The sequence below is a fragment of the Micropterus salmoides genome, unplaced genomic scaffold (genome assembly GCF_014851395.1).
Source record: "Micropterus salmoides isolate LMB-PRFRI ecotype aquatic unplaced genomic scaffold, ASM1485139v1 Ms_hic_scaffold_9, whole genome shotgun sequence".
NCBI lineage: Eukaryota > Metazoa > Chordata > Actinopteri > Centrarchiformes > Centrarchidae > Micropterus > Micropterus salmoides.
In genome coordinates, this window is record NW_024044681.1 from 14739154 (window position 1) to 14764176 (window position 25023).

Genomic DNA, 25023 nt, shown 5'->3' on the forward strand with positions numbered 1-25023 from the left:
ATTGCCTAATTTCTGATATTTTGTGGTGCGACAAAACTGAAAATGTAAAACAGCTTTCAGTGTGTGAAAAGACGTTGATCATCCCTTTTTGGTGTTTGTTTCAGTGAAAACATTATTTTCTGGACAAAAAAAGCATCTGGCAGAAACACAGTCGTATATAAAAACTTTTTGTTGCCTATTTTGTAAATCATAGCTATCGGGATCCTAAATCTTTATGAACAGTTTTATCCTTACTCTTATATAAGGATGCAGTGCTCATTTAGGCCCAGTATTTAAGAGATTTTGATTGATGAACTTGAAAGAAAGATTTTTATTTCTCCAACAAGTGTGTTGCTGCTTAAAAGAGAAGTCTTCAGAAGAAGCTCCAGGCCTCTGTGCACTTTTATTGGCCTTGCTAATGACAGTGTTTGTGTGATTTTTTATCAGAAGCCAGAATGTGAGAAGGAGCTAAAGTGCTTCTTGCTACAGACTCTCATATACAGCTTTAGAGCAGCAGATACCATTTTATCTGACAATCTAGATAAAACTGCCAGGGTGAGTTCACTGCTCAGGCTTTTCCCACTCTCCATTCCCATACCTGGATCATGTGGAATTCCCAGAGAAGGGCAGTAAATTGTCCAGCGGGGCGACGTTGTCCTCTCCCTCCTGAATATCTTTCACTCTGAGAAAAAGAGACAAGAGAGAAGGCATGTAGAGTTTCCCCTACGTGTCCTTTCCGAAAAACACATAAATCACTTTTTTTTTTTAAAGGGAGGATGTAAGCCTGAGGTGGAGCTGCGTGTGTGTGTGCATGTAAATATGTGCTTGAATGCTGTTCAGTCCATGACTTTCTCAGGTCCAACAACTTCCCAGATGAAGTGAATAGCGAGTGCAGTGCTTTGTGAGAAATAAAATATGTGGTTGACCTTTTGTTGATGGACAAACAAGGCTGAGGTTCCAGAGCAAATACGTAGAGGAGGCTCGCTCAACCTCTGTGGTTTCTCTTAATCAATATATGACGCTTACTTGCTGCAGAAAAGTTCAAACCCCGCCAAGAACATGTCACCCCATTTGGCTAACGTGCAGGATGCTGTTTTGATGTATTAACCTCTCAGAAATAAAGTCCACAGGTGGTTTTATAATGTAGTGCTGCGGTCAATTCGGGGCGTGTATTCAGTTCTCTGTAGGCTGAGGTGTTATATGAATCTATTTTTGGATGTGAGAACCACATTTGAGTTCATAAAAGTCCATAAGTTTAACTTGACAGTGTGTCAGGTATTCCATCTTCATGACTCCACTAATAATGCAGCAAACCTATAAAAAAAAGTGAGACTTCTAGTCTTCAAGGACAAATATTTTGTCTATTAATCAAAATAGCAACAATCCTAAAGCCTCCATCAATGTCCTCACAGTTAAAGAATTAGTTCTGTATTTTGGGAAATATGCTTATTTGTTGTGACAAGATTTAAGTATGTCACTAGTCAAGAAATAGTCCAGCACATAACCACTGAAAAGCACAAATTGACATTTTTAAACTTTTGTACATCTTAAACAAACAAGATGAATGTGCTAATTAGTAGAGATGTTGCAAGGTGGACTTTTTTACCTTTAGGCAGAGCCAGAGCCTCTCGTTTCCAGTCTTTGTGCTAAGCTAACGGTTCTTTTCTCCTGGATGTAGCTTCATTTTGGACAGATATGAATGTATTATCAATCTCCTAACCTAACTCTCAGCAAGAAAGTGAGTGAACACTAAATTCTATTGCATTTTCAAAAGTATATTGATCAAGTGCAAAACATATATGGCTGTTCCACCAGTGTATGAATGTCAATGTTAGTTTCTGTATGAGCACTTAGGCTCAGTGTATGAATGCGTGTGAATGGTGAATGCGATACAGTGTAAAAGCGCTTTGAGTGGTCGCAAAGACTAGAAAGGCACTATACAAATATGTTCTACAACTTTTCCCATTGGCTGTCAAAGTCCCCTGCAACACTATGTGGCAGTGGTGTGCATTTGTAAAAAGACCCAAGTGTTTACGTTTCTCACTGTCTCGACGTGATAATGGTGATAGCGATGAGGACTAGAAATGGATTTGTTATATTTGAAAGAGCTAATTTGTCTAGCATTATTGGAATTGCAGTGCCGCAAAAAAGGTTGGCCTGTTAGCTAATTTCAAAATTGTTGTGACCAAAGGATATGCTCAAATCAGCGAAGCAAATTTGAGGTTTAGCGTCAAGTTTAGGGAACTCTGACAAATTTTTGACATCAAAGAATAGCAAACTGTCTTGTACCAGAGAGAGAAGACCCCTGGGCAGACTGAGAACCCCCCCCACCCCACCCCCCGGAGAGATTATGTACCCCATCTGGCCTGGGAATGCTTGGGATCTCCCAGGAGGAGATGAGGACGTGGCTGGGGAGAAGAACACCTGACTTACCTTGCCTTACCCTTCCATCACTGCGACTAGACTCGATTAACCAGCAGAAAAGTTCTCTCCTGCAATATACAGCTTGCCATCAGTCATGACAGTGTGAAATATATCTTACATGTGCTTTGCTTTCCATTCAGCTAGAGAGCCAACTCACTTCAGGTACTTCCTATTTTGCAACAACATCTGATGGAATTTCACTTCGTCACTTTCTGGTGAGACCATTAGATGAAGTAGTGGGTAATTTGAAGCAGTAGACACAGAGCAATCATAATTTTCCTGGTGTTTGCACAGCTTGAATAACCTACTTTTGAAAAGGCGGATCACAGTCACTCACTGTACCTGCAGAGCCACCACAGGCACCTGTGTAAAATAATTCAGTTCAAAAGTATAAATCAGCATAAAGCCTGTAGTCAGCATGTAGCCTAGTTAGTGAATGACCTTAAAACTGCAGCGATGCATACATTTTCATGAGTTCATGTGCTTTGAGGACATACAGCTGTACAAGTGTGTGAGTATGTGTATGTGAGTCTGTGCGCATGTATATGGGAATGTGTTTATAACTGTTTACACTCTCCGGGTTCAAGCCTTTTCTCGGCCTGGTTCCACCAAGGAGGCAGGTACCCTGACAGGCAGGGAGGCTGTGGCAGCTTCTTAATCATGTCTCCCTCCTTTTTGTTTCTCTTTTGACAGTCCTTCGCCCTTGTGTGACAGCCCACATCGCCGCCCCGGCCTGCTTACCTTTTCAGGGCTCCTGAAGCGAGACTACTAATGCACTTGCTGCTCTCCTCCCTGCCTCACCACCTCGCCCTGAGCTCCAAACTCCCATGACAGTGCAGGACGCTTACTTTGTCTACCGTGTTTGTCCAAAAATTGTTTCAATATGTATTTTTGGGAACGGTAATGTTTGCATAATAAATCTTTGTGTCAGGGGAATACAAAGAGAGCTATAGGTCGAAAACTGGGTGGGTCGGATTGGACACTCTTTTTCTCGTTTACTCTTTACTCTACTTTCCATTCTCTCTCTCTCTGCCAGGTTGTTTTTCCAGCCTGCTGTCAGTAGGTTTATATACACATGTATCAGGCCCAGTGCAGAGGCTGGAGCTGCCTTCCTCTGAGGAACCTTTGGCAGTTTTCATGCCCTTGGTTTTGTTACCTTTACATGCCGTTAGAGCAAGGTGCCGAGACATGCTACAGAGAGCATCGACATGCTAGAAATATTTTGTTGTCATACAAATTTCTGACATGATCCAAGTCCTGTGAATCTAACATTAGCGGTGGCCAAGTTCCAAATAAGCCAATTATCAAGCTATGTGCTGAGTAAGCTTCATGCTCTGCCCTTATGCCAAAAACAACGTATCTAGAAATCACCAATATAAGCATGACTCAGTTTTACTGAAAAGGCTTAAACAGTTGTTAATTAGAGCAATTTTTTGTTGTAAAATATAATGTAAAATATAATATGTAGAATCAACTGAATAACTAATTCTCTTTAACAACAAACTATGTGAAACATGTGAAAGGTGAAAGTCTCACCAGTATGACAATTTCAAGCATCAAGCGGTTGCAAATTATTCAAAAAGAAAAGACAGGTCCTCCAACCTAACAAAAAAAATGACAAAATAAGCCTTCCAAAACTGTTAAAAACAACCATTACAAAAACAACTGATGTGCATTTTTCTTTGATCTTCCACCTCTGGTTAAGTTTTAGTTAGCTTTGCGCAATTAAAACTGCTTGATTAGAGCCAAAATTCAATCTTTTCGGAAATATTTGGCAAGATTTAGATGAGAAGATTGATATCACTCAAATTTCTGTCTGTGAACATATTAAACTGGGTTCTGTTCCACAGTGCACATAAACAGTACTCCTGCTCCCTGTTCATGGAATATCAGTAAGAGATCTTCCCTCAACAAATATCCTCCATTCAAAACATCCTGCGACGTCACCAACATAGACGTCATTTGCTTTGTGCGTTACCCTGGTAATGTAAATACTGATACCTTTCAGTTGCTGCTACATTGGAAAGTTTACGCTACTGAAATAAAATATTGAATATATATGCCTATTGAAACAAAAACTGATACCATTACAAAATGTATTCTATTGAAATGTATGTAACTTGGGAATAAATGGGATTTGATTAATTTACCAAATGTACAGTTATTCCTAAAGAGATTAATATTATGCAAATTGTTTAAAGATTATTATGTTACATTATATGTAGATTATTAAGAGAGCGAGAATAATAATAAACCAACGTAAAAGTCTAGCTTACTAGTAGTCATATGGTCAACAGCAGTTTGTTTACCTAAACATATTGTATTTGATTTATAGATTATTTGACCGTTTTTCTTGGTGTTGTTGTAAATACTAATAATGATAGAGTTACAACAACAATACAGACATATAAACTCCTTTGTGAGCTCTGTTTTTTTTAGCACTCCAGCGAGGCGCAATGACTTATGGGTAATCTTGCTTGTCAACTGCTGGCGAACTGAGGAACAGTTGCTGAACATGGCTGAATACCCTGTGCAGTCCACTTCGCAGGAAACTACTAGGCGATCAAAACAAACATGCCCTAAATCTAAGCCAGCAGCCAGTTAGCTTAGCACAAAGACTAGAAAATGGGGCAAACGGCTAGCCTTGCTCTGTCCTATTGATCTTCTTATCCAACTATCTGCCAGAAAGCAAATTAGCTTATTTCCAAAAATGTCAAACAATTGAATCATTTACATGAATACTCCATCTATTTTACTATTTGTATTGCTTAAAGATAACTTAAACCACCCAAATGTGAAGAACCACGCAGCCTTGTTGAGCCCCTTTGCCATGAACTGAATAGTCAGCATTCTACTGTAATCAGAGCAGCCACATGACCTCGTCATTTTTATTGTCCCTCGCTGGTGACAGAAGCAGTAGAGGGGAAGAAGGGGGTGGATAGCTTTCCTCAATGAGCCAGAGGGTGGATTGAAAGCGGGGAAGCAGGGGAGGAGAGAATACGGTGATCTTAGTGGGACGGCGTAGGGCAATGCTATCCCAAACAGAGCAGAGTGCTATAAGCCTCCGCCATAAATCTCCAGGCTCACCGAGCCACAGCCAAGCTTGTTCAGTGCTGTGTGCCGCTCCAAAGGCCAGAATCCAGATGTTGGAGAGAGACAGTAAATAAAACAATCTATCAAAACTGAAGAACCAAAAAAAAAAAAAATTGGGGAAGATTTTTTTAAATACATTTTTTTGTGGAACTGATATTTGAAATCTGTTTTAAGCGATTATCAAAAAGGTTGTGTGGGATATACAGCACCAACCACATCCGTATCATGTCCAATGCAAACTCCGTCAATGAGCACTTTAATCCCATTTGGGACAACACAGATATTATAGCTCCATACGCTCCATGCAGTTCAAGGTGTTTCTGAATACAAAACAGGCCTGTTCCTCTGGATTAGTTTTTATCATTTGTAGATGCAGGTGGATTGAAGGGATAAACAGATATAGAAACCTCATTGTGGAATAAATATCACAGCTTAAAATCTTACTGTGCAGAGCATAGTGATGGTTTATTGTTTAAGACCTCTGCCTGTAGACATGAACTCCTGCTGGCCGGGGACTGAATCCTGGAGGACCTATTTGTATCCTCTGTCCCTGCTGCTGTTGCATCTTTCTCAGCTTTCAGTTGGCTTGATGAACAAAAGACAAAACGGGATCGGACTACGCAGATTCCCTTAAAACATTTTGATGTTTAAGAATTTTTATGCTTTACCAGAGAGAAAGTAGAGTATTTGGGGGGGTTTACAGCTACTGTAGTGAGGAATTTTATATGAAAACACATGTATGCTCTCGTCTTACTCTGAATTGAAAACTGAACTATTAGTAGAACTCCCTCCCAACAGATTCATTAAATCTGATGAAATTTACTTCTAGTGATTAACTCTAATCAAGTCACGGGAGGTTGAAAATTGAATTAGAAGTCTTCATCTGCACAATGTTAGATCTTTTGCTCTTCTAAACTGTTCTCAGAGTCATTGCGTTGATGTAAATGAGAGTGCTGTGAGTAGTTTAAAGGCGTCACATCTCAGGATTTTAAGAATTTCAAGGTATTGAGGTTCAAACAGTTTAAGTTACCAGTTACAGTTACCTGTTGCTGCCATTTGGAGCCGCCGCCATGCACAATAGCCTATTGCAGTTTTGTTCACCAGTTCATAATTGCAGTATTCATAAATGCAGTATTATTCTTGTGGTTAAAAATCTCAGGCAGGTCCAGTTGATAGTTTTTTGCCTTTGCTGGAGTTTGTTCAGTACCCGACTTCCCTCAAACAAAGGACGAGTGTAAATTACTTATTTAAATTATGTTTATTCTAGGATTCAGTGTTCACTAGTGAAATACTTTGTGGCTAAATTACACATTTAAAGTGCATGTGGTTTTCGTCATGTATGACATGTTAAATCTTAAATATGACTTGAGCCTTCATCTCTTGAACACTTTTGTTTTCCTATAAAATTACCACATTGATTTGGTTTAGAAAACAAAATCTACTCTCTGACAGTATTCACATCAACTGGAAGTACTGCGGATGTATTGGGCTTCATTTTTGGAGATGTATAAAAATAATGTGAATCTATCATCAAACAATGAATTATTTTAGAATCAGATGTCTTCAGATGACTGCATCTCCAACCAGGATGTGCCGCATTTTCACCCCAGCAGCCAATAATGAGCAAATGTCATCTTTTAATTAATGCTTTATGGATGATTTTAAAATTGATAAATTTAGTGTTTTGGAGTTTTAAACCTCCAAAACCAGCATCCCTGGACAACAGGAAAATGTTTTTGTAAGAGATGTTAAAATCTGGGATGAAAGAAGATGACATATTTATTACTCGCCTTTTTTAATTATTAGGCCAAAGGAAATGATCGAAAGACATTTTTTAGACAAGCTCAGTCCATGTGTGGTGCTAGAATAGCCAGTTTTGGTGGTCAGCCATTTAAATGTTCTACTAAAAGGAAATATCACTTTAGCCAGCATTAGGTTGATGCTCAGATAAAAAACTGTAAGCTGGACGTCCGCTTCTCATCAGTACTAAGCCAAAGAGACCCGCAGAGTTTGGAATAAGTGGAAAAAAGGGATGATGCCTCCTCTTGAAATGATGAGCTCTGCACCAGACCTGTTTATGTTGGTAATCTCTGAGCCCTGCACAATCAAAACAACACTAATTTCACTGCAGATTGGAAACTGTGACATCTGCGTTTTCAACGCACTTCAAGGGGGACTTCATCAAAGAAAAAAAAAAGGCAACTGTGAAGCATCCATTCTTCATAATAGCCCCAGTGATGAGAGGGTGACTTCATACTCGTCCACTCACATGTTTTGAAGTAGAGAGATATCCATAGTAGTGGAAACTTTCTGCAGTAAATATCATGGCTTGCTGGCAGTCCGTCTAAAAGTCTGTTGTGTATCTGTCTGAGCGTCTGGGCAGGCTGGCTGGTTGGGTGTTTGGCTTGTTGACATGCAGGCGGACTCTCCGGCTCTGCTCCCAGTTAGAAAAACGACTGTGACGTTACAAAAGGCTTTCCATCCTGTCGAGCTGCCCAGTGTCAAGCTCGCAAAACCCTCCTGATTGATTCCACAGAGTCTGGACGACGTATGGTTCAAAAGCACTTCTCTGCTCCTCGCTCAGCGGAAACAGGCCTTACATACTAATGCCACTAGCTCTGCTTCATTATGATGGTCCTGGATGGGGATCTCGTTGGGAGTTGCTTGTTGAAGGGCTACAGTGAAGTGAAAAAGGACAACTGTCCTCTTTTCCTGTGGGTTAGACCAGATTAAAACAGCTGATTCTGCTAAGAACTGGATTCAAAAAAAACACACAACTCTGCAAGTGTGTGTATCCTCAACACACACACCTACGCATCCAACCTCCTCCAAACTCAAACCCTTCTCCTGACGTGGGTGTGAGCTTGTTTTCCACCTCTCCAGTGTATATCAGCCCTTCTGTTATTTAGGAATAACTATTTACACTGCGGGGTGACCATCAGACAGGTCCTGGCCACACACACACACACACACACACACACACTAAACTAGCTAAATAATCCCTCCACCTATTTACACAGGAGAGATGAGGCCACGGCCTCACCTTCAGGGCACTACTTAACTCCTCGAGTCACTCGTTGAGTAATCACAGCATTCTCCTACCTGCCTGCTTACTATCTAATTATATACAGAGAGTGTGTGTGGGTGTGTATGAGAGAGAGACTCATTATTTAGCAATGCAGGCCTCACACATAGAGAAGGCTTATATTGCCTAGTATTACTATTTTGTGGATACACTTGGATGCTAAGGAGCTGGGGTCAGTATTGTCAGTCTTGGGGCCTAAGGGGAGTCACAACAATATAGTTATAATGTGGCCCCAATCCAATCAGAATGACAGATCTGAGGCATGAGGTGCAGACTTTAAGTTGCAGCAGTGGACTAATTTTGGATAATTTGTTAAAATTTAAATTTTAATGTTCTTTACAATTGTTTTTCTTTAGCTCATTGTCTTCTGCTATTGCCTATTTTAGGCAAATACATCTCAGTGTAGTCTTTATTTAACATACAAATCAAGAGCTGCTCCTGGGCTGTACGTTTTTAAGCACCTGGCAGAAATATCAAAACTCTCCAGTCCAACTGGATTTTTCTGCGCCAGTTCAGGCCTGGTTATTACATCGCTGCGTCTCACGTATGTGCAGCACAAACGTCCATTTTTAAATAACCTGGTGTGCTCCTGAAAAAGAAAAAACAGCTGACATGAGGATAGGTGAAAGAGCCTGTGGTGTCTCGGAGAGGCACCATGGGAAGTAGGTCTGTCCGTGTCCTGGAGGGAGGCCCGCAGCTCCCCTTTAATCCCTCCAGGATCCCTCTCTCAGAGCCGGGCTTTGCTTCGTGCGCAGCTCTTGGCCGAGTTAAAAAGGAAAGTGTAAGGGTGGGACAAATTTCACACTTTCTCCCATGTCTCAGGCCAAAATAAGGAGCTTGTATGTGGAGATGGAAATATTATTTGCCACACAGACGCTGTAGTGGATGTGGATGTTTGAAATCAAGCCTGAGTGTGTGTTTTTGTCTCGATTCAAAGATCAACTCTGCAACAAGGATGTGGATAAGGACATGCATGAAAAAACTCGTGTAATGTCTTTTCAGATATTGTGAATGCAAATTAAATTATTTTAATATTTTTATTGTAGCTGATTTATTTTCACTTTCATTGTTTTATTAAAATCCTTAAATCAGTGATCCAGTACGCCCAAGGCTCACTGTCTAAATCTACTTTAATCTCGGTCTCGGCTACTGATGGCCTAGGCCCACTGTGTTACTTTGCCTTTTTATAGGCCTTTTGTGTATTAATACAACCGGGCTGCAGCGCTTAAAAAAAGCGACCTAAGACCTGACCCGAATCATCAGTTTATTTACTTTAGCTGAAAGGTTTAAAAAGTGTTTGTCTCCGTCGTGTTCGGTGTGTTTTGTGTCTGCCGCTGCGTTGCAGCAGCTCAAAGACACTCAAAGAGCTCAATGTTTCAATCTGACCATCTTTTGTTTTTAGAAAAGATTTTTTTATATATTCAAAAACTCTAATTTAACACTATCCCCAGCATGTTAGCACAATCAAAATGTTTTGATTAACGTAAAACCAATGGCAGAACAAAACTAGTTAACCTGCGTGTAAATATTGGAATACGAACAATTAACTGTTTCAATCATCATTAACAAGGGCTTCAGGCTATAATGGTCAGACGGCTTACTGTTTGCAAAATCAATTATCGAAAAGTTTACATTAAAAAACATTACCACCCAAACAATCTGTAAAGGCTTCCTCCTGTAAATTAGGCTGTTTTTAGAAATGAGTATAATTTGGGGATTTTTCTTGTGTGAGCAAAGTAAAAATTTAAACATCACACGTGCGTTTCATTCCTCTACATGGGTGAGACGGCAGACCGTAGCTGGGAACAAACTATTGTATATAATATTATAATAGGCTACATATTTTTAACAGTTTTGCAAGTCCAAGATAACCTTTGTGAGTTTACAGAAAAGCTGTGTAAAAAGTGGACAAATGATGGGCTCATAAATTTGTTCTTCCCAGCCGCTATCACAGAGAGGATAATGTAAGCTGGTATGCACAAGACAGATTGTTTTTATAAGTAGCCTATAAACTAAAATAAAAAGGGCATTAATGTTATTATATAAAATTCTACAATATTATTATTATAGTATAATAGCCCTGCTTGTTACTTGGTTGAGAAATGATGATGAATATTTTATAAGATCACACACTGAGAATGAGGATACATTCGGGGATGAAGATCAGGGTGATGTCAGGTGAGGATGATAAAGCTGTGGAATTCGATGAGGATTAAAAAAATGATGAACATGAGAAGGGAAAAAAGCACTGGGATGGAGAGGAGACTGAAGGTGCAGGAGGATAAAGAGGATGAGACAACCGGGGAGGTGGGAGATGGTGGGGTTGCGGTGTGGTGACGTCATCGCGAGGCGTGCTGCAGATCGCTGGCGAAGAAAACCAAGGCAGCGCGGCAGAGACACAACCAAAGCGCTGATTACCGCGGACGCAGCATTTACGCACAGCCGACGAATAAAGTGGATTTACTGAACACCTGCATGGGGAAACTCTGAGGCTTTATTCATTTTTTTCCCTGTCGTCTGCCTCTGCTGGTAACCAACCGGTGAGTAAAACAGGCACCTTGGATTTTAGCTCAGGGACTCTGCTGAAGGTTTGGCTGGCATCCCCCTCTTGGGCGCAACTTGAGATGTTGCAAATATGAGTCCGGGTTAGGCAAGATAAAGAAAATTGAATGTTGACAAGTACTGAGTTCTTTGAGCAGTGCGTGGTGTCGATGAGTTGGGGTCAAAGAGGCTGTAGTGGATGTAGAGAGGTCGGAGACTGAGTGGATGGAGCTTCACACACAGCAACGATATCTGGAGTTAAACAGCAGTGCATGTAGAAAATATCAGTAGTTGGCCAAAGAGGGTCAAGGCTAGTCAGAGCGTCTGGACGCCATTATCAGCTGGATATAACCTGAAGGCCGCTGTAATAGTTCCAGTGTACTCCAGCGAAACTCTACATTAATGTCAGAGTGAAGATTAATGAGGACATAGAGCAGCAAAGAGATTCCTGTAGATAAGAAGGGCTCTGTGTGTGTGTGTGTGTGTGTGTGTGTGTGTGTGTGTGTGTGTGTGTGTGTGATGTTGGGTTAGGGATGTTTCTAGGGGCTCAAAACTTGAAAATCTGCGTGGAAACATTCACGGTAATGGTTGAATGACAGTTTAAATGTTTAAGGTATGTGGTGAAAGGTTTAGGTTTGATGCTTAGTACATTTTTTTGCTGTGTTTTGGCTGCATTGCCTTGGAATTTGTTTTATATAACGAAAAAAAAGTGCATGTGTCTTCAGACACAGACGCAAAAAGAATTAAACATGAATGTGAAGTTTCTTGTGGTGTATATGTTGTATCACAGCCTGGTATTGCCACCTTATTAAAGGATTATTGGTTGTTGGTTTTGAATTAGCCTACCTATAAATGTATTAAATGGATCAGCAAAAATCATATATTATAATTCTACCGCTACGTTGTGAAAGAGAGTGAAATATTTGTATGAAGTATTTGATATGCAGGATTTATTTCTTCTGATGCAACTTTCTTCTTCTCTTTACAGCCAACTGGAATGGAACTGAATCTGTCGAAGAATGGGATTTCTTGTGGGGACGCAGGTATGACTTGTTCTCTGCTCGATACTTACTGCCTTTGAGAGAGTTATATACAAAACTAGAAACGGTCATATAAAGCAAAATAATGATGTGGTCGAAATACGGACCTACATACCTCTGGGTTTGGCTCAGGGTCAGAACTTGTTATTAGTAAATCTCGCAGCACACAGACTGTGCGTGTTCACAGGCGTCTGCTTTTATGCTTTTAGACGCAATATGTGTCGAATTAATGCGCATTTATGACATGCTGATATGAGGAAATAGCAGATAATGAGATGCAAATGGAAGCGTGCAGAAATCGAATGAAAGCAGACTGAAACAACATTTTCAACAATGTAGTTCAGTTTTACTTCCAGATATAAATCTGATATTTTGTGTGTCTGGTTTCTGATGAGTTCTTTGCATCTGAAAAACAGTGGAAAAACATAAGGCCAGATTCTCAGCAAGCAACAACAATCTCTATTCAGAAGGAGGAAAACTCCAAAAGCAGAAGTAGGCTATATGTAATTTGTTTTTTCATAAATAAGTTTTTATCACAACTTTTAAAAAAGAAGGTTTTCTGTAAACGTGGATTTAATCACAGACCAAAGAAAGGGCTTAAAATGTCGACGTGATAACGTGGAAGATATTCGGGGTTTTAGACCTTTACAATGACAGACGTGCGCGTGATGCAGAGACTGGCTGTGTACAATCCATTTAAATCTAATTTACTTTCAGGAAATAATAATGTATAATAAAGCAGCTTAAACTTAAAGGTCAGACTCTAAACAGCACAACACAAATAGGAAACAATCAAAAAGACAAATGGCTGAAATTTTTGTACTGCGGAAAGAGATTCAAATTGGTAAATGCGTTTTTATAGAGTTTTTATTTTTTGTGGAATAGCCTTTGTGATTCATGACTATGAAGAAACTCATTTTGTGTGTGAAATGTGTATTTTTTTCCAGGACTATATTCACCTAAACTCTTTTTATAAAGCTTTTTATTTTTTTGTAAAACCACTGCTGGGCTTAGTAAACATGCAGGATGATGTATGTGTGCAGGCTTGGAAATGGCTTAAATTCAACTAGAAGGGAGGTAATGATAGAATTTTTTTTCAAATCCCATATTTTAGAGGATTTTTAAAAATAGTTTTATAGTAGTGCTTCCCTGTGATGGCCATTAGAGGTTGTTCTATGTACACCTGCATCCCTTCTGTCAGGTTGTATGTTGGTTGTCAGGCTCCAGGTCAAACAGGCCTTGGACCAAGCAGGGAAACTATCACCAAGGAAATAATCAGCTCTGTCCTTCTCCAGTTACCCACCGTGTCCAGTTACATTTCCACTGCTGTCCTGCCTTTGAATCTGCTCGCCAGCTTTAATTTTCTATGTGCTTTGTTTTTTTGTCCCCGTGGTTCGCTTTTCTTTGTTTGGTTGCTTTACAGTTAAGAGAGAGGGGGAAAAACACACCAAGGCTGTATTTGTGTGAGTGTTTGGTGTGTGATTAACGGAGTTCGCAGAGTTTATTTTCACTTCTTGGAGGAAAAATATGAGTGTTTGCATTGCCACTGGCCTTTAACCTGTCCTGCCGGATGGAAAGGCTTTTTAAGTCATCCATCACACGCAAGTGCCCTCCATAGCAGAGGAGGAGCAGGACGCAGGCAGGGATGCAGGCTGAGGAGGCTGGGTATTTAGATTACCCCCATCTGTCAGCCCGTAATATCTGCTGGAGGAGAGAGGAAGGTATGAACTCCTCCATGGAAAATCTCCTTGTGCTTTAAATCCGTTAATATTCCTGTGGGGACTTCAAGGGTCATTGAGTTTAATGTGATTATTATCTGCAGTAATATTCATATTTTAGGATACAACTGCACTACTGCTTTTAAAATCACCGCATATCGACTCACCTTGAGCCGTATACACTTCACAGATATGCACTAACCCAACTAAAACGCACCAATTTCGAGTTTCACAATCTGCATATTAAGTACCACCTGCTGACACAATAGGGAGACCTGATCCACGAGGTCATTTCTGGACAGCCCTCTTCCGCATATTCTCGTTTCTGCAGTTTAATTTGTCTGACTGCACACAAAAGACCCTCCATTACGCATGGAGCTGCACCGTCTTATAATGTCAGCATTCTGATATAAAAATGGGTTGGCTAATTCAATTTAATTTTCAAATGTCTTCATTAAAATAAATTAATGAAGGCATTAATGTGCAGACATCTAATACGGACCCCTTATATGAACCCCACTCTTTAGAACTGCTCTACGCAAAGAGAGACTGAACAAATATGGAAAAAGGCAAGTGATTGTTGAGAGCTTGCACAATTGTGTTTTGAAAGCGCCTTCGGGGGTACTTTTCCGGTCGGACGGGGATCTCATGTCAGAAGTCACTATCATACAATGGCCGAAAATGCTCGAGACTGGCGCCGGTGACAGAGTCTCAGACGGTGGCCTGAGCACATTTACATGACATAGGCTACAGGCCGAGCCAGGGCAAGTCAGCAGGTCAGTTGGTCTCATATTGCAGGGGAGACGGAAGCGACGAATCTATAATCAAATAAGTGCGTAAATTTACGTCTGTTATGTTTTGCACTTGGTCAAGTGTCATTGCAAAGAGACATAACAAAACATCGGTCCTTTCCTGATTGGCAATTAAGTCACTCAGACCTGAGATTCATTTTGCTGTTGTGTTTGAACAGTTTGGCAGATTGATTTTTCTGGAGGAAAAATAATTACTGAATTCACGAACATCATTTTGAATAAGAACACGTTACCAACTCCATTAGAAAATGTTTGCCTTCATTTGAGTGTACGGAATACAATTTTAAGACTGTCTACAGCAAATGATTAAAACCAGAAACTTTTGAGTATGGTACTACACATGCGCAATCACATTGAAATATCATAACACGCTCACAGAGGTCAATTGTGCGCGCACAACGCTGATGCGTCCAGAAGAGCCTACATTGCGTAAAAAAACAATAAATTACCGCTTTATTGGATATGAAATAAAATAAAATCCCATCCCGGACTTCCCAAAATGCAACCCTAAACTATAACAGTAAGGCCACACCTAGCGTCACCCTGACTTCAAATAATTGAAACTAAGAGGTTTGGCCTCGTGTTTTGTGTCCATCTGGTGCCGCTGCGTTTTCTAACGGGGTTAAAAATCTCATTTCTACTGCAGCCTGCATGTTTTACTGCAAGTTTTACTCCAGCGCAGCACATAGGTCTACTGAGATCAGCAAGTCAACATCTGGACTGAGCTATGTAGTTCTCCACACAGTCATATGAATGTTCAAAGGGTTACTGTCCATATTAAATGCGCTTCAAGTCAATGCAAGCACTGTGCATGCGCGTCAAGGACGACAGATTGTAATCCAGACACCCTGATCTGATATGAAAGATTGATTTAAAATCCACAGCGCTTTTCCCAATTTTATCTAAATCGTACAACAAAACTTGATTGGGTTTGAATTCCAAGTTGCCTGAATGCTTTCAGTCTCCACGGTAAAACAGATAAAAAGCGTAATGCCGCATTTTCATTGATGAAAATGCAACTGGCCTCCATTGGCTGTCATTTGTGCGTCAGCGTCAACAAAAGGCACAGAGCCAACACCATCAGTAGGTTAGGTTATGTGTAATCAGATCATAATAACGGACCATCAATCATAATGGGATTTGCGCTGAAAGGGTGGGCTACAGTAGCTATTGCATAGTTTGGTTTTAAACCGGTGGCTGTTTGGGTAAAGTGTCAAATTGTTGTTCACCTAAGTTGCTTGGGAAACAGCCTGGTGTTGGCCCTACAGCCCAGGTACAGCGTGTGTTAAAGGAACTAGAGCTCAGATCTGCCTGGCTTTTATCAGTCCTGATTGTTTATTTGTGGTGAAACAATGAGCTGATAGAGCAACACAGTTTACAGTGCGCGCCATTCGTACACACAATAATCTTCATATTATCGTGCACGTTTTATACTGAGGAAACAGTAACTAGGGCTGGCCCGTGTAAAGGTGGCAAAGGTTTATTCAGCTCAGTACATATCCGAGATATACATTGTGTTGGTGTTGGAGTGTATGTGTGCACCCAGCTGCGTTGCGCTGGACAAATTTCAAACATGCCTGCACGAATAAAAGGCCTATTTTACTCCTAAAGTGCAAAGCATTGCGCGCTCCCGACAAGTGAAAAAAAGCAAATGAACACTGCAAAAAATGTCTGTGATTACCAGTCAGTCCGATACTGACGAGCGAACAAACTGGTGAGGTATAAACTCACTTGATAGGAATACGAATAAGTTTTCACTCCAACTAAACGTGACTGAAGACATTTACTGATTTACTCTAATAGTACTTTTTTTTGCATTGGTTTTAGCTTGACGTCGGTCAAAATATTTTGTTTAGGTGGATATTTTCTTGCAGCGGGCAGGCTTAGTGGGTGGGACTCGTTCATTTTGGTAAGGTTAAACGCAGCAGATGGGTGGGTCTCTTGTGTGGTTTGGAGAGCCGGATCTTCCTCTCGGTCACAGCAGGGTAGAAGCTTTTCACTGCACCGGAGAGAGGAGAGCGCACCGGGTCGTTGCTGCTGTAGGAGGGAAAGAGGGCTGTGTGATTTCTTTCCTCCAAGTCTTTTTTTTGGGGGGGTGGAAGAACAAATCTCTGGTGGAAATTCTCCCTGTATGGTTCATCCTCTCATGTCCTGGTGTGTCTGGCAGCGGGGTGGATTTTTAGCTGTTGAGGAAAGCTTTGTGCATTCCAGGATTCACCCCAGTTTCCTCTTTGTACGCATCCTTCTCTTCAAGGTGGGATGAATTTGGACAGAATCGCTGAGGCAGTGAGAGCACCGCCGCCCCGCGACGTGGCCCCCGCGTTTCATTTACCAAGAACTTCAAACAGCAGTCGAGAAACTTTAGAGAACTCAAGCAGCGAGTCTTCAGACACAGAATTGGCAGGTACACAGTCAGAGTGCTTTTAGCAACTCGATTCCTTCTTCTGAGTGCACTAACAGTTTATTTTACGTCTCCATAAGTCCGTTTACGGTGGGCTGGTCACAGAGACATCCCGGCAGTTTAACACTACGGAAAAAGGAGACAATATTATAGTTAACTTGTATGTCCCAATGTTTGCTTATTCTCACTGCAATGACGATTTATTTCCGTGTGTTCCGGTGCAACATGCTCATGGATAATACACCAAAACCCATTTCCAGTAAATACATTGGTCCATTTCTAATCTCCAGTTTAATGCGCATAAATGCAGCTGAACAGGGGGAATAATCCAGTTTTGGTGCAGTTACACCCCATTTTTGTTTATTGCGCTGGCTGAACCAAACATTTGGCAGGATCCCGAGGTCTGTCAGGGAAAAATGTGCAGAACAGCCTGGCCTGCTGTCAGTAAATGCATTAAAACAAACTATAAATATTGGGCCCGTCCACCCGTCTAAACTGAAAGCCAGAAGGTCTGTATTAACAATTCTTGGATAAGCTTTTTGTTCTTCAACTTTGCCACATTAAAAAAAAAAAAAAAAAAAAAAAAAAAAACAGGGCTCGTTCTTCTGTCTCAGTCCACATGAGGAGGATATTGCAAATATGGATGAATGTCATTTATGTCTCATTTCCTTTGTTGAAATAATTTATGGGGCTTGAATTAAAAATGATGCGGTGACTTTAAATCTTAAGCCGCATTTTATTTTTGGCAAACATTCAAGAGATGATTCCCTTTTTGTGATTAACCTTTGCACGTGTTGACCCTCCAGTTTAATGAGGCAATCTTGTTAGGACACGAATAGGAGATAGCAGTTGGGAGATAAGGGTGCATGGGCAGACCTCGTCGTAAATAAAGTAATTTTGATCTGTCAACGTAAAGCAGTCGCATCTAAGTGTGTTTGAAAGAATCGATACAAAACTCCTAGACATGTTTGTAAATATTTAGCTTTAACCTGTCACTTCTCTTCTTAGGCTTATTTTTTATGAACAACATTGTATACAATTTATTTAGAGCTTTGGTTTTGCTTATTTCATGCTGACAGGCCTTTTCTGTTGTAGTTGACCAAAAGCTGTAGTTCTTTTTGCGGTTTTACCGGTGCAAATACTAACTTCTTCAGCGCGGATAATGTCCCTTTTGCATGCAATTCAAAGTTCCCTATAGCTGTAGTTTACAGCAATTTCACCCAGATTGTCATCCACAGAAAAGGAGAGGAGCGCTGAACACAGGAGTGATGACGGGAACGCGGACGATCCAAAGAAGAAGAAGCAGCGGCGGCAGCGGACTCACTTCACCAGCCAGCAGCTGCAGGAGCTGGAAGCCACTTTCCAGAGGAACCGCTACCCGGATATGAGCACCAGGGAGGAAATCGCCGTGTGGACCAACCTGACCGAGGCTAGAGTCCGGGTAAGCCGGTGTGGCCAATCAGTAGAGTCTAACCCTAACTCCAATCCTGACCGATTTGCATGCACAGAACCGCTAAGTAGCACATCTCCATAAGTATATGGAACACCGCCCGTGCGTAAATGTGCGTAAAGACGACCTGACAAATAAATTAGAGCATTGTTGGGGGGTGGTTCTTTTGGCTGAGAGCCTACATAAATAAAATAATTCCAACACACATGAATAGTTTTTGAGAAATAATGAAATAACAATTTAAAAAAGGGGGATAATAAAAAATAAATAAAAAAATATATATATATCACCATAGACTCCCGGCATTTATATTTCATATCAGGACAAGACATAACATCTAGTCGACTTTTTCGTGTGCTCTTACTGAATAAAAGCGTGAAAACCCTTTAAACAGACTTCATATAAATGACTCCAGTGACTTTAAACAACTCAGTTGGAAACTAGATGTGTGATAATTCAGAGACACGCTTAAAAAATCCGTTGACAAAAAACTGGGAGATTTTCAAGTCTGTAGCGTTAACAGATATTAAACTGCAGTCATCCCTGACTGTCAGCGACGGTGTATCCAAAAAGTAAGCCTTCCATTATTAAAACACGTGCTTAATTCTGAACAATTGTCAGCTCGCATTTCTGACACAAGCAGGACTAAAAGTGCACGTTTTAAAACGCATGCTCCTGTTGCCATAATTCATGTCGAAAATTTTGCGGAAAAGCTGTCTTTAACTATTTGAATCTGTTGAAAATGACGTGCCCTTTTTGAAGGTGTATCCGCGCTGTTAATGGACCCAATGGGGGATTTGTCTTTTGATGACATCACCACCAGTCTGGACCCTTTATTTGTCCCCGTGGAGGAGACTGCTCCTGCAGCCAAATCTACCTGGAGCTGTGCAATTAATACGAACAGCATGTGGTTTTATTTATTCAGGGAGGATGTTTTTAGCATCAGGTCGATACAATCTGATTTGAACAATATCTCCTTGAACCAACTTTAATCATAATAACAATAAGATTTAATTTCTTATAGGGCCCCTTGAAGTAGAATATAGCTGACACAATATATTGCTTTTTACTCTTGGTGACAAAATATTGGACTCGTCACTATGGGCAGTTTTTACACACATTCATACTAGCTGCTTTTTCGAAGGACAATCGTGGAAGAAAGAAGCGCGCGTAAAACACAAAACAATCGCACTTGGTTTTCATTTACAGCAACTGGCGCCTGTCGGCCCGTCTTTGCAAAATCCAACGTCTCAGATTGCATAAAAAAGTGCGCGCAGTTATTTAAAGTGCGGGGGGAAGTAAAAAGAGTCTCAGAACAAGTTTAGAGTGCTGGATTTTTCATTTCTGGAGGGTGAATGTCAAACAGTGCAGCCTTTTATTTTGGCAGAAAAAAAGAAAACATTGTAAAGACGGCGTGGCGTGGCATGACACGATGCAGCCTGAATATTCCTGATTCATTTCTGAGCATTTAATAAAACGTTTTGACATTTTAAAGTGTTTGGACTTGACCTGTTAGGGCTATCGGTGTTAAATCTTGACAGATAATATGTGGAGATTGACTGATGTTTGCGGGCTCCACTATTTTGAGTGCTACGATTCTTTAATTATCTCTAATGAGTCATGCTTGTTAACATGACATTAGAACCTAAAGTGTGTATGTTTTTTTTTTTACTCGGTGCAGGAAGCTGAAAGCTCTCAGGAGTCGAGGCGGTGCTGTGAAATGCAGCCTGCGTGTTTCCTCCGCAGCTCTCTGTCACATCGCTCAAGTCTTTGTGGACAATTTGTCCGCAGCACCCTGTTCCCTGCACTGCTAGAAATAGCCTCCACGAGCCCGTCTGATGATACCACTTGTAAACTGTTTCTACTATGAATTAAAAATGACTTGCAGAGTGCCGACTAACGGATATTTGTCAGGTTTCGATAAGGCGTGAGGATATCCAGAGGCACGTTTCTGATTCATTTACGGTCACCTCCATGTCGTAGACTTGTTGCTTTTACTTTGGGCAGTCTGACCTACATAGGCTACACACACACACACACACACACACACACACACACACACACACACACACACACACACACACACCATTAACTTCACCCGCATACAACAGAAATGAGCTTAATTTCATTACTAGACAAGATGTAGGCCTACTACAAATATATACTCTGACTCATTACTATAAACACATCATTGGCTCTAGCTTAAGTCAAAACATTTATTGTAAGCTGTTACTATTGTTTCATTTAAATTAGGTCATTAATAAACTGCAAAAGGCATATATTTCGTTTACATTTTTTTCCTAATCTGTCATGACAGGAATTATTGCAGAATTTTCAAACAAGGTCTTTAATATTTAAAATTAAAATATTATTTCTAAACCGAATATTTAGACCTAATTGAAAAACAAATTTAAGATTTTTATATGTAATGACTGTGGACAAGTTGGCCATTTAATTGTTTAATTTGTTTCTATACTTTTGCACTCACTAGAGTTCAGTTAACACTTCTTGCGCAAATAACTAAACACAACTCTAAATAATAAATAAATGCAGCTTAAAGAAATAAGGCTTTAATAAAAAGCCAATTCTAGTAGTAAGTAAAAGCAGTTTGGAATTAAGAGTATGTCACTGTTTCACCTTCTACAGTTATATTTTGATTTCCAAGACTTGGTTTTTACTCAATGTGATTTGGGGAAAATTAATAAATCTTACTTGAATTTGAAAGTTGACACTGCCAGACTATGGGGCAGCAGCAGCTGCTTCTCTAAATTTAAATATGGGTCCATGCAGCAAATTGGACTAATTGAGTATTTTAGTAGGAAAAAACAAGTTCAGTTTGATGGGGGGGGGCGCATTACAGCTCTAATACAAATTCCCATGTCAAGACTTGGGCACTCAAAGACTGAGGATGGATTTTACTTGAAAATGTGTTATTTTCTATATTTTTTTTGATCATATAAAAATATATAAATGTATCAAGCCTAACTGAAAAGTTTGACCATGACACAAATAGGCCTTTGTGTGTGTTTTTTTTTTTTTCTCAAATGAGGATAATTGAAAATACAGTCTAGGCCTTTTTAGCTGTGTTTACAGACTGTTGTAAACAAATATTTAGACATCTGGGGAACATTAAACAGATGTCCTATTAAAGAAATGCCAATCAATACAAAGCAGCTTCAAATGTAGAAATTTGCTGTAGGGTTTTTGAGTGCACCTTTTAAAATATTTAACCCCAAGAAATTACACTATGCAATTGGAGTAACATTCAAAGACCATTCATTTAGATTTTTGTTTATAAATAGCAAACACTGTTGTATTTGTAATTGTGTGTTCTGTGGCCTAAACACCAACACCCCCTGAAGTCAGCAGCACTTTGGAGCCCCCTAAAAGTTCACTTAAAAATAGCCCATGATATTAAGAAGAAACTGGTTCGTAATGGAAAGCTGGATTTATGACAACATATTATAGCCTACTGCCTGCCTTTGAGCTGTAACACATAGGAGGGGAAAAAAATCTCGCTCATTCCTCAGGTGACTGCTCCACACTATTCTGCAGTTCATGTCCACAGTACTAACGGCGTGTGTCTTCTCCAGGTGTGGTTCAAAAACCGCCGGGCTAAATGGAGGAAGCGGGAGCGGAACCAGCAAATGGACCTGTGCAAGAACAGCTACCTGCCGCAGTTCAGCGGCCTCATGCAGCCCTATGACGACATGTACCCGGCCTACACCTACAACAACTGGACCAACAAGGGCCTCACCCCGGCGCCGCTGTCTACCAAGAACTTCACATTCTTCAACTCCATGAGTCCCCTCACCTCGCAGTCCATGTTCTCGGCGCCAAACTCAATCTCCTCCATGACCATGGCCTCCGGGATGGGCCACTCCGCCGTGCCGGGCATGCCCACCCCGGGCCTCAATAACATCAGCAACCTGAACGGGATCGGCACGTCCAGCATCAACTCGGCCATGTCATCGCCCGCGTGTCCGTACGGGCCTCCCGGCTCTCCCTACAGCGTTTACCGGGACACTTGCAACTCCAGCCTGGCCACCCTCAGACTCAAATCCAAACAGCATCCAACTTTTGGATACAGCGGCCTGCAGAGCCCCGGCTCGAGCCTGAACGCCTGTCAATACAACAGCTGACGGGCCAAAAGGCCTGAATTTCAAATATAAATAAATATATATGTGATGAACGGACACGGTGTCAGAGCTTGGGCTACCTGCGGATGGGGGAAAAAAAAAAATCAAAGACAACTAAACTGGATTAGTTGCAGTCATTTTTCAAAAAAAAAAAGAGGATAAATGGATTATGCGGGTTATTTGTGTTTACCAATGAACTTGCACAGCAATTGAAATGTCCAAGTTTTTTGGAATTTTTTTTTTTTTAAATGATGAAGACGTGTTACATTGCTGCACTGTAAATATATAAATGTAAATATATACAGGCCTAACATATAAAATAGACGATGGGATTTTTTTTTTTTTCTTTTTTGTGCTTGCTTGCTTTTGAAGACTGGGAGGGTGGGGGGTTGTTCTCGACCAAAACAAGAATTTGCAAGAAAAAATAAAGTGTCGAGCATATCATGAATCCAGACTCAAGGAAAAAAAAAAAGAAATATAGCCCATACTGTACATATTTTATACCGCTTCTGTGTGCTTTTTATTTACCGCTATGCAGGGTGCCACCGGCCCGTTTGACTCATGACGCCTCCCGTTCAGTGACTTTACTTTGAAATGTTTCATTTTGTTTACTGAAATAGAAAACCCCGCATGTTTAACTTGGGTGCAACGTGTTTTGTACGATAATGTAAGACTTTGCAGAAGTAAGTTCATTAGCCTAAACTGTGTACAAAAAGGTGATTGAACGTCCCCATGTGTTTATGGTAACATGTTTGTTTGAATAAACTCCAGGAAAAGAGAGGTTTATTTCAAGTATGTTTCAGAAGAGGCTCTTTTTAACGAGAGGAGCCGCAGTGGTCCAAATTCAAAAGAGGAGCAAAATGCATAGGCCTAACATGGCTAAATATTCTCTGCTTTCTAATTGATCCTCTCAGTTTAAAAGGATTACCTCAGCAATATGAAGATTTTTAAGGATTAATTGGACTAGCCAGTAGTTATGTGGGCTTTAACCATGATATATTTTTTTCCTTTTGTTCATTTTGAAGCTTATTGCTGCATTATTGCCCCCTTTTCCACCTACATCAAATTACACTTGGAGGGAAATAAGTCCACTGGAATTTATACGCCTCTTGCAAACTTCCGGACCCTAATATTCATATTCCTCTAGGAATTACAAGGGTCGTTGTCTAAAGCCTTACTTAATATTATGGGCGACTGTTATTTGGTGAGTATGATAATCACCTAATTTCATCGCTCAGTGCAGAAAGTAGTCCCAAGCCCGCCTCTGATGCGTTTTATTTTATATTATGTCTAAATAGATGAAGCTGACTATTTATGTGATCTTTGCTCTTACTAACGATTAGATTGATCACTCAGACTGCGGTCTGGCAGGCAGACTCACCTTTCTATGGGCCTACCTGCCTGGCATTTTTTAGGAGCATATATTGTGTGTGTGGTTCAGTGCTGTGTCTCAGCCTCAGATGATTACATCCCACCTGCATATTTTACACTAAACACCATTTTGAAAAAAAAAATAGTATCTTATGTTAGTTGACGACATTTATTTTTTTATAAATAATATACAAAACTCTGAAAAAAGTTTCTATTGTCTCAAAATGCAAACTGCATTAGCCATTCTTCGGCGACAATCCCGCGCACGTTTGTCCAAGTGCAAACAAAATGAAATCAATCAATACCATATCTTGTTTTCTGACACCTGTAGATCCCCATATCTATATTACTCACAGTCAGGCTGATATTAGTGCGTAGCACTAACGATTGTGTGCTTTAACCGATAGTGCTCTGTGAAGGGAGGATATTAGGATTAGAGGCAACACTTTAATAAACCATCAAATGTGAAACAGGCTTCTAATGACTAATAAAACAGCTTACGATTCCTGAAGAATTATTAAATTATTTATTTAGACCTACAGTGTTATAAGTCAACAGACTATGTAAACCATTGTCTATTGGCAAAACATTTTTTTAAATCCCTATCCTGGTGACGTGAACAGTGTGCTTCACTTTTTGCTCCTTTTACAATCTAAATTACTCAAGAGCTTATAGTTCATGTAGGCTACGTGTTTGCCATTTTAATTTTCTACAGTAATATTTCTCTGTTTGTTAAAAGTGAGTCTTGACCTCATGGTGCTTCCCTATAAAGTCCTATAAAATATACACTATCTGAAGTGTGACACTCTAAAGTAAGTTTTAACAGTTTATTGTTGACCTTTGGTGGCTTTTTGGTAATTATTCTCCGATTGTAGCTCTATAATATTTTATCTTAACTATTTAAAGTGAGGTTATTTTGACCTTAAGGTGTCTTTTTGGAAAATATATCTTCTATAACAGTCCTGTAATA

General features: G+C 40.3%; 1 protein-coding gene across 2 annotated transcripts; it reads left to right on the forward strand.

Annotated features, from left to right (window-relative positions):
• The first annotated feature begins 11060 nt into the window (after positions 1–11060).
• On the forward strand, positions 11061–23460 carry pitx1 (paired-like homeodomain 1). 2 transcript variants are annotated; one of them, XM_038709317.1, is made up of 5 exons: positions 11061–11121; positions 12111–12165; positions 16947–17096; positions 18332–18534; positions 22137–23460. In XM_038709317.1, exons 2-5 carry the CDS (start codon positions 12120–12122, stop codon positions 22683–22685), a joined length of 948 nt encoding a protein of 315 aa, XP_038565245.1. In that variant the 5' UTR covers positions 11061–11121; positions 12111–12119; the 3' UTR covers positions 22686–23460. The 2 variants fall into 2 exon arrangements, with proteins under 2 accessions (XP_038565245.1, XP_038565244.1); XM_038709316.1 differs by lacking the exons at positions 11061–11121; positions 12111–12165 and adding an exon at positions 16606–16846.
• Positions 23461–25023: the final 1563 nt, after the last annotated feature.

Coding starts and splice junctions, on each gene's coding strand:
- pitx1 (XM_038709316.1), top strand. CDS start 16,621: ATGGGTGGGTCTCTTGTGTGGTTTGGAGAGCCGGATCTTCCTCTCGGT. Junction 16,847..16,946: donor GTTCATCCTCTCATGTCCTG/GTGTGTCTGGCA, acceptor CTTCTCTTCAAG/GTGGGATGAATTTGGACAGA. Junction 18,535..22,136: donor TGACCGAGGCTAGAGTCCGG/GTAAGCCGGTGT, acceptor TGTCTTCTCCAG/GTGTGGTTCAAAAACCGCCG.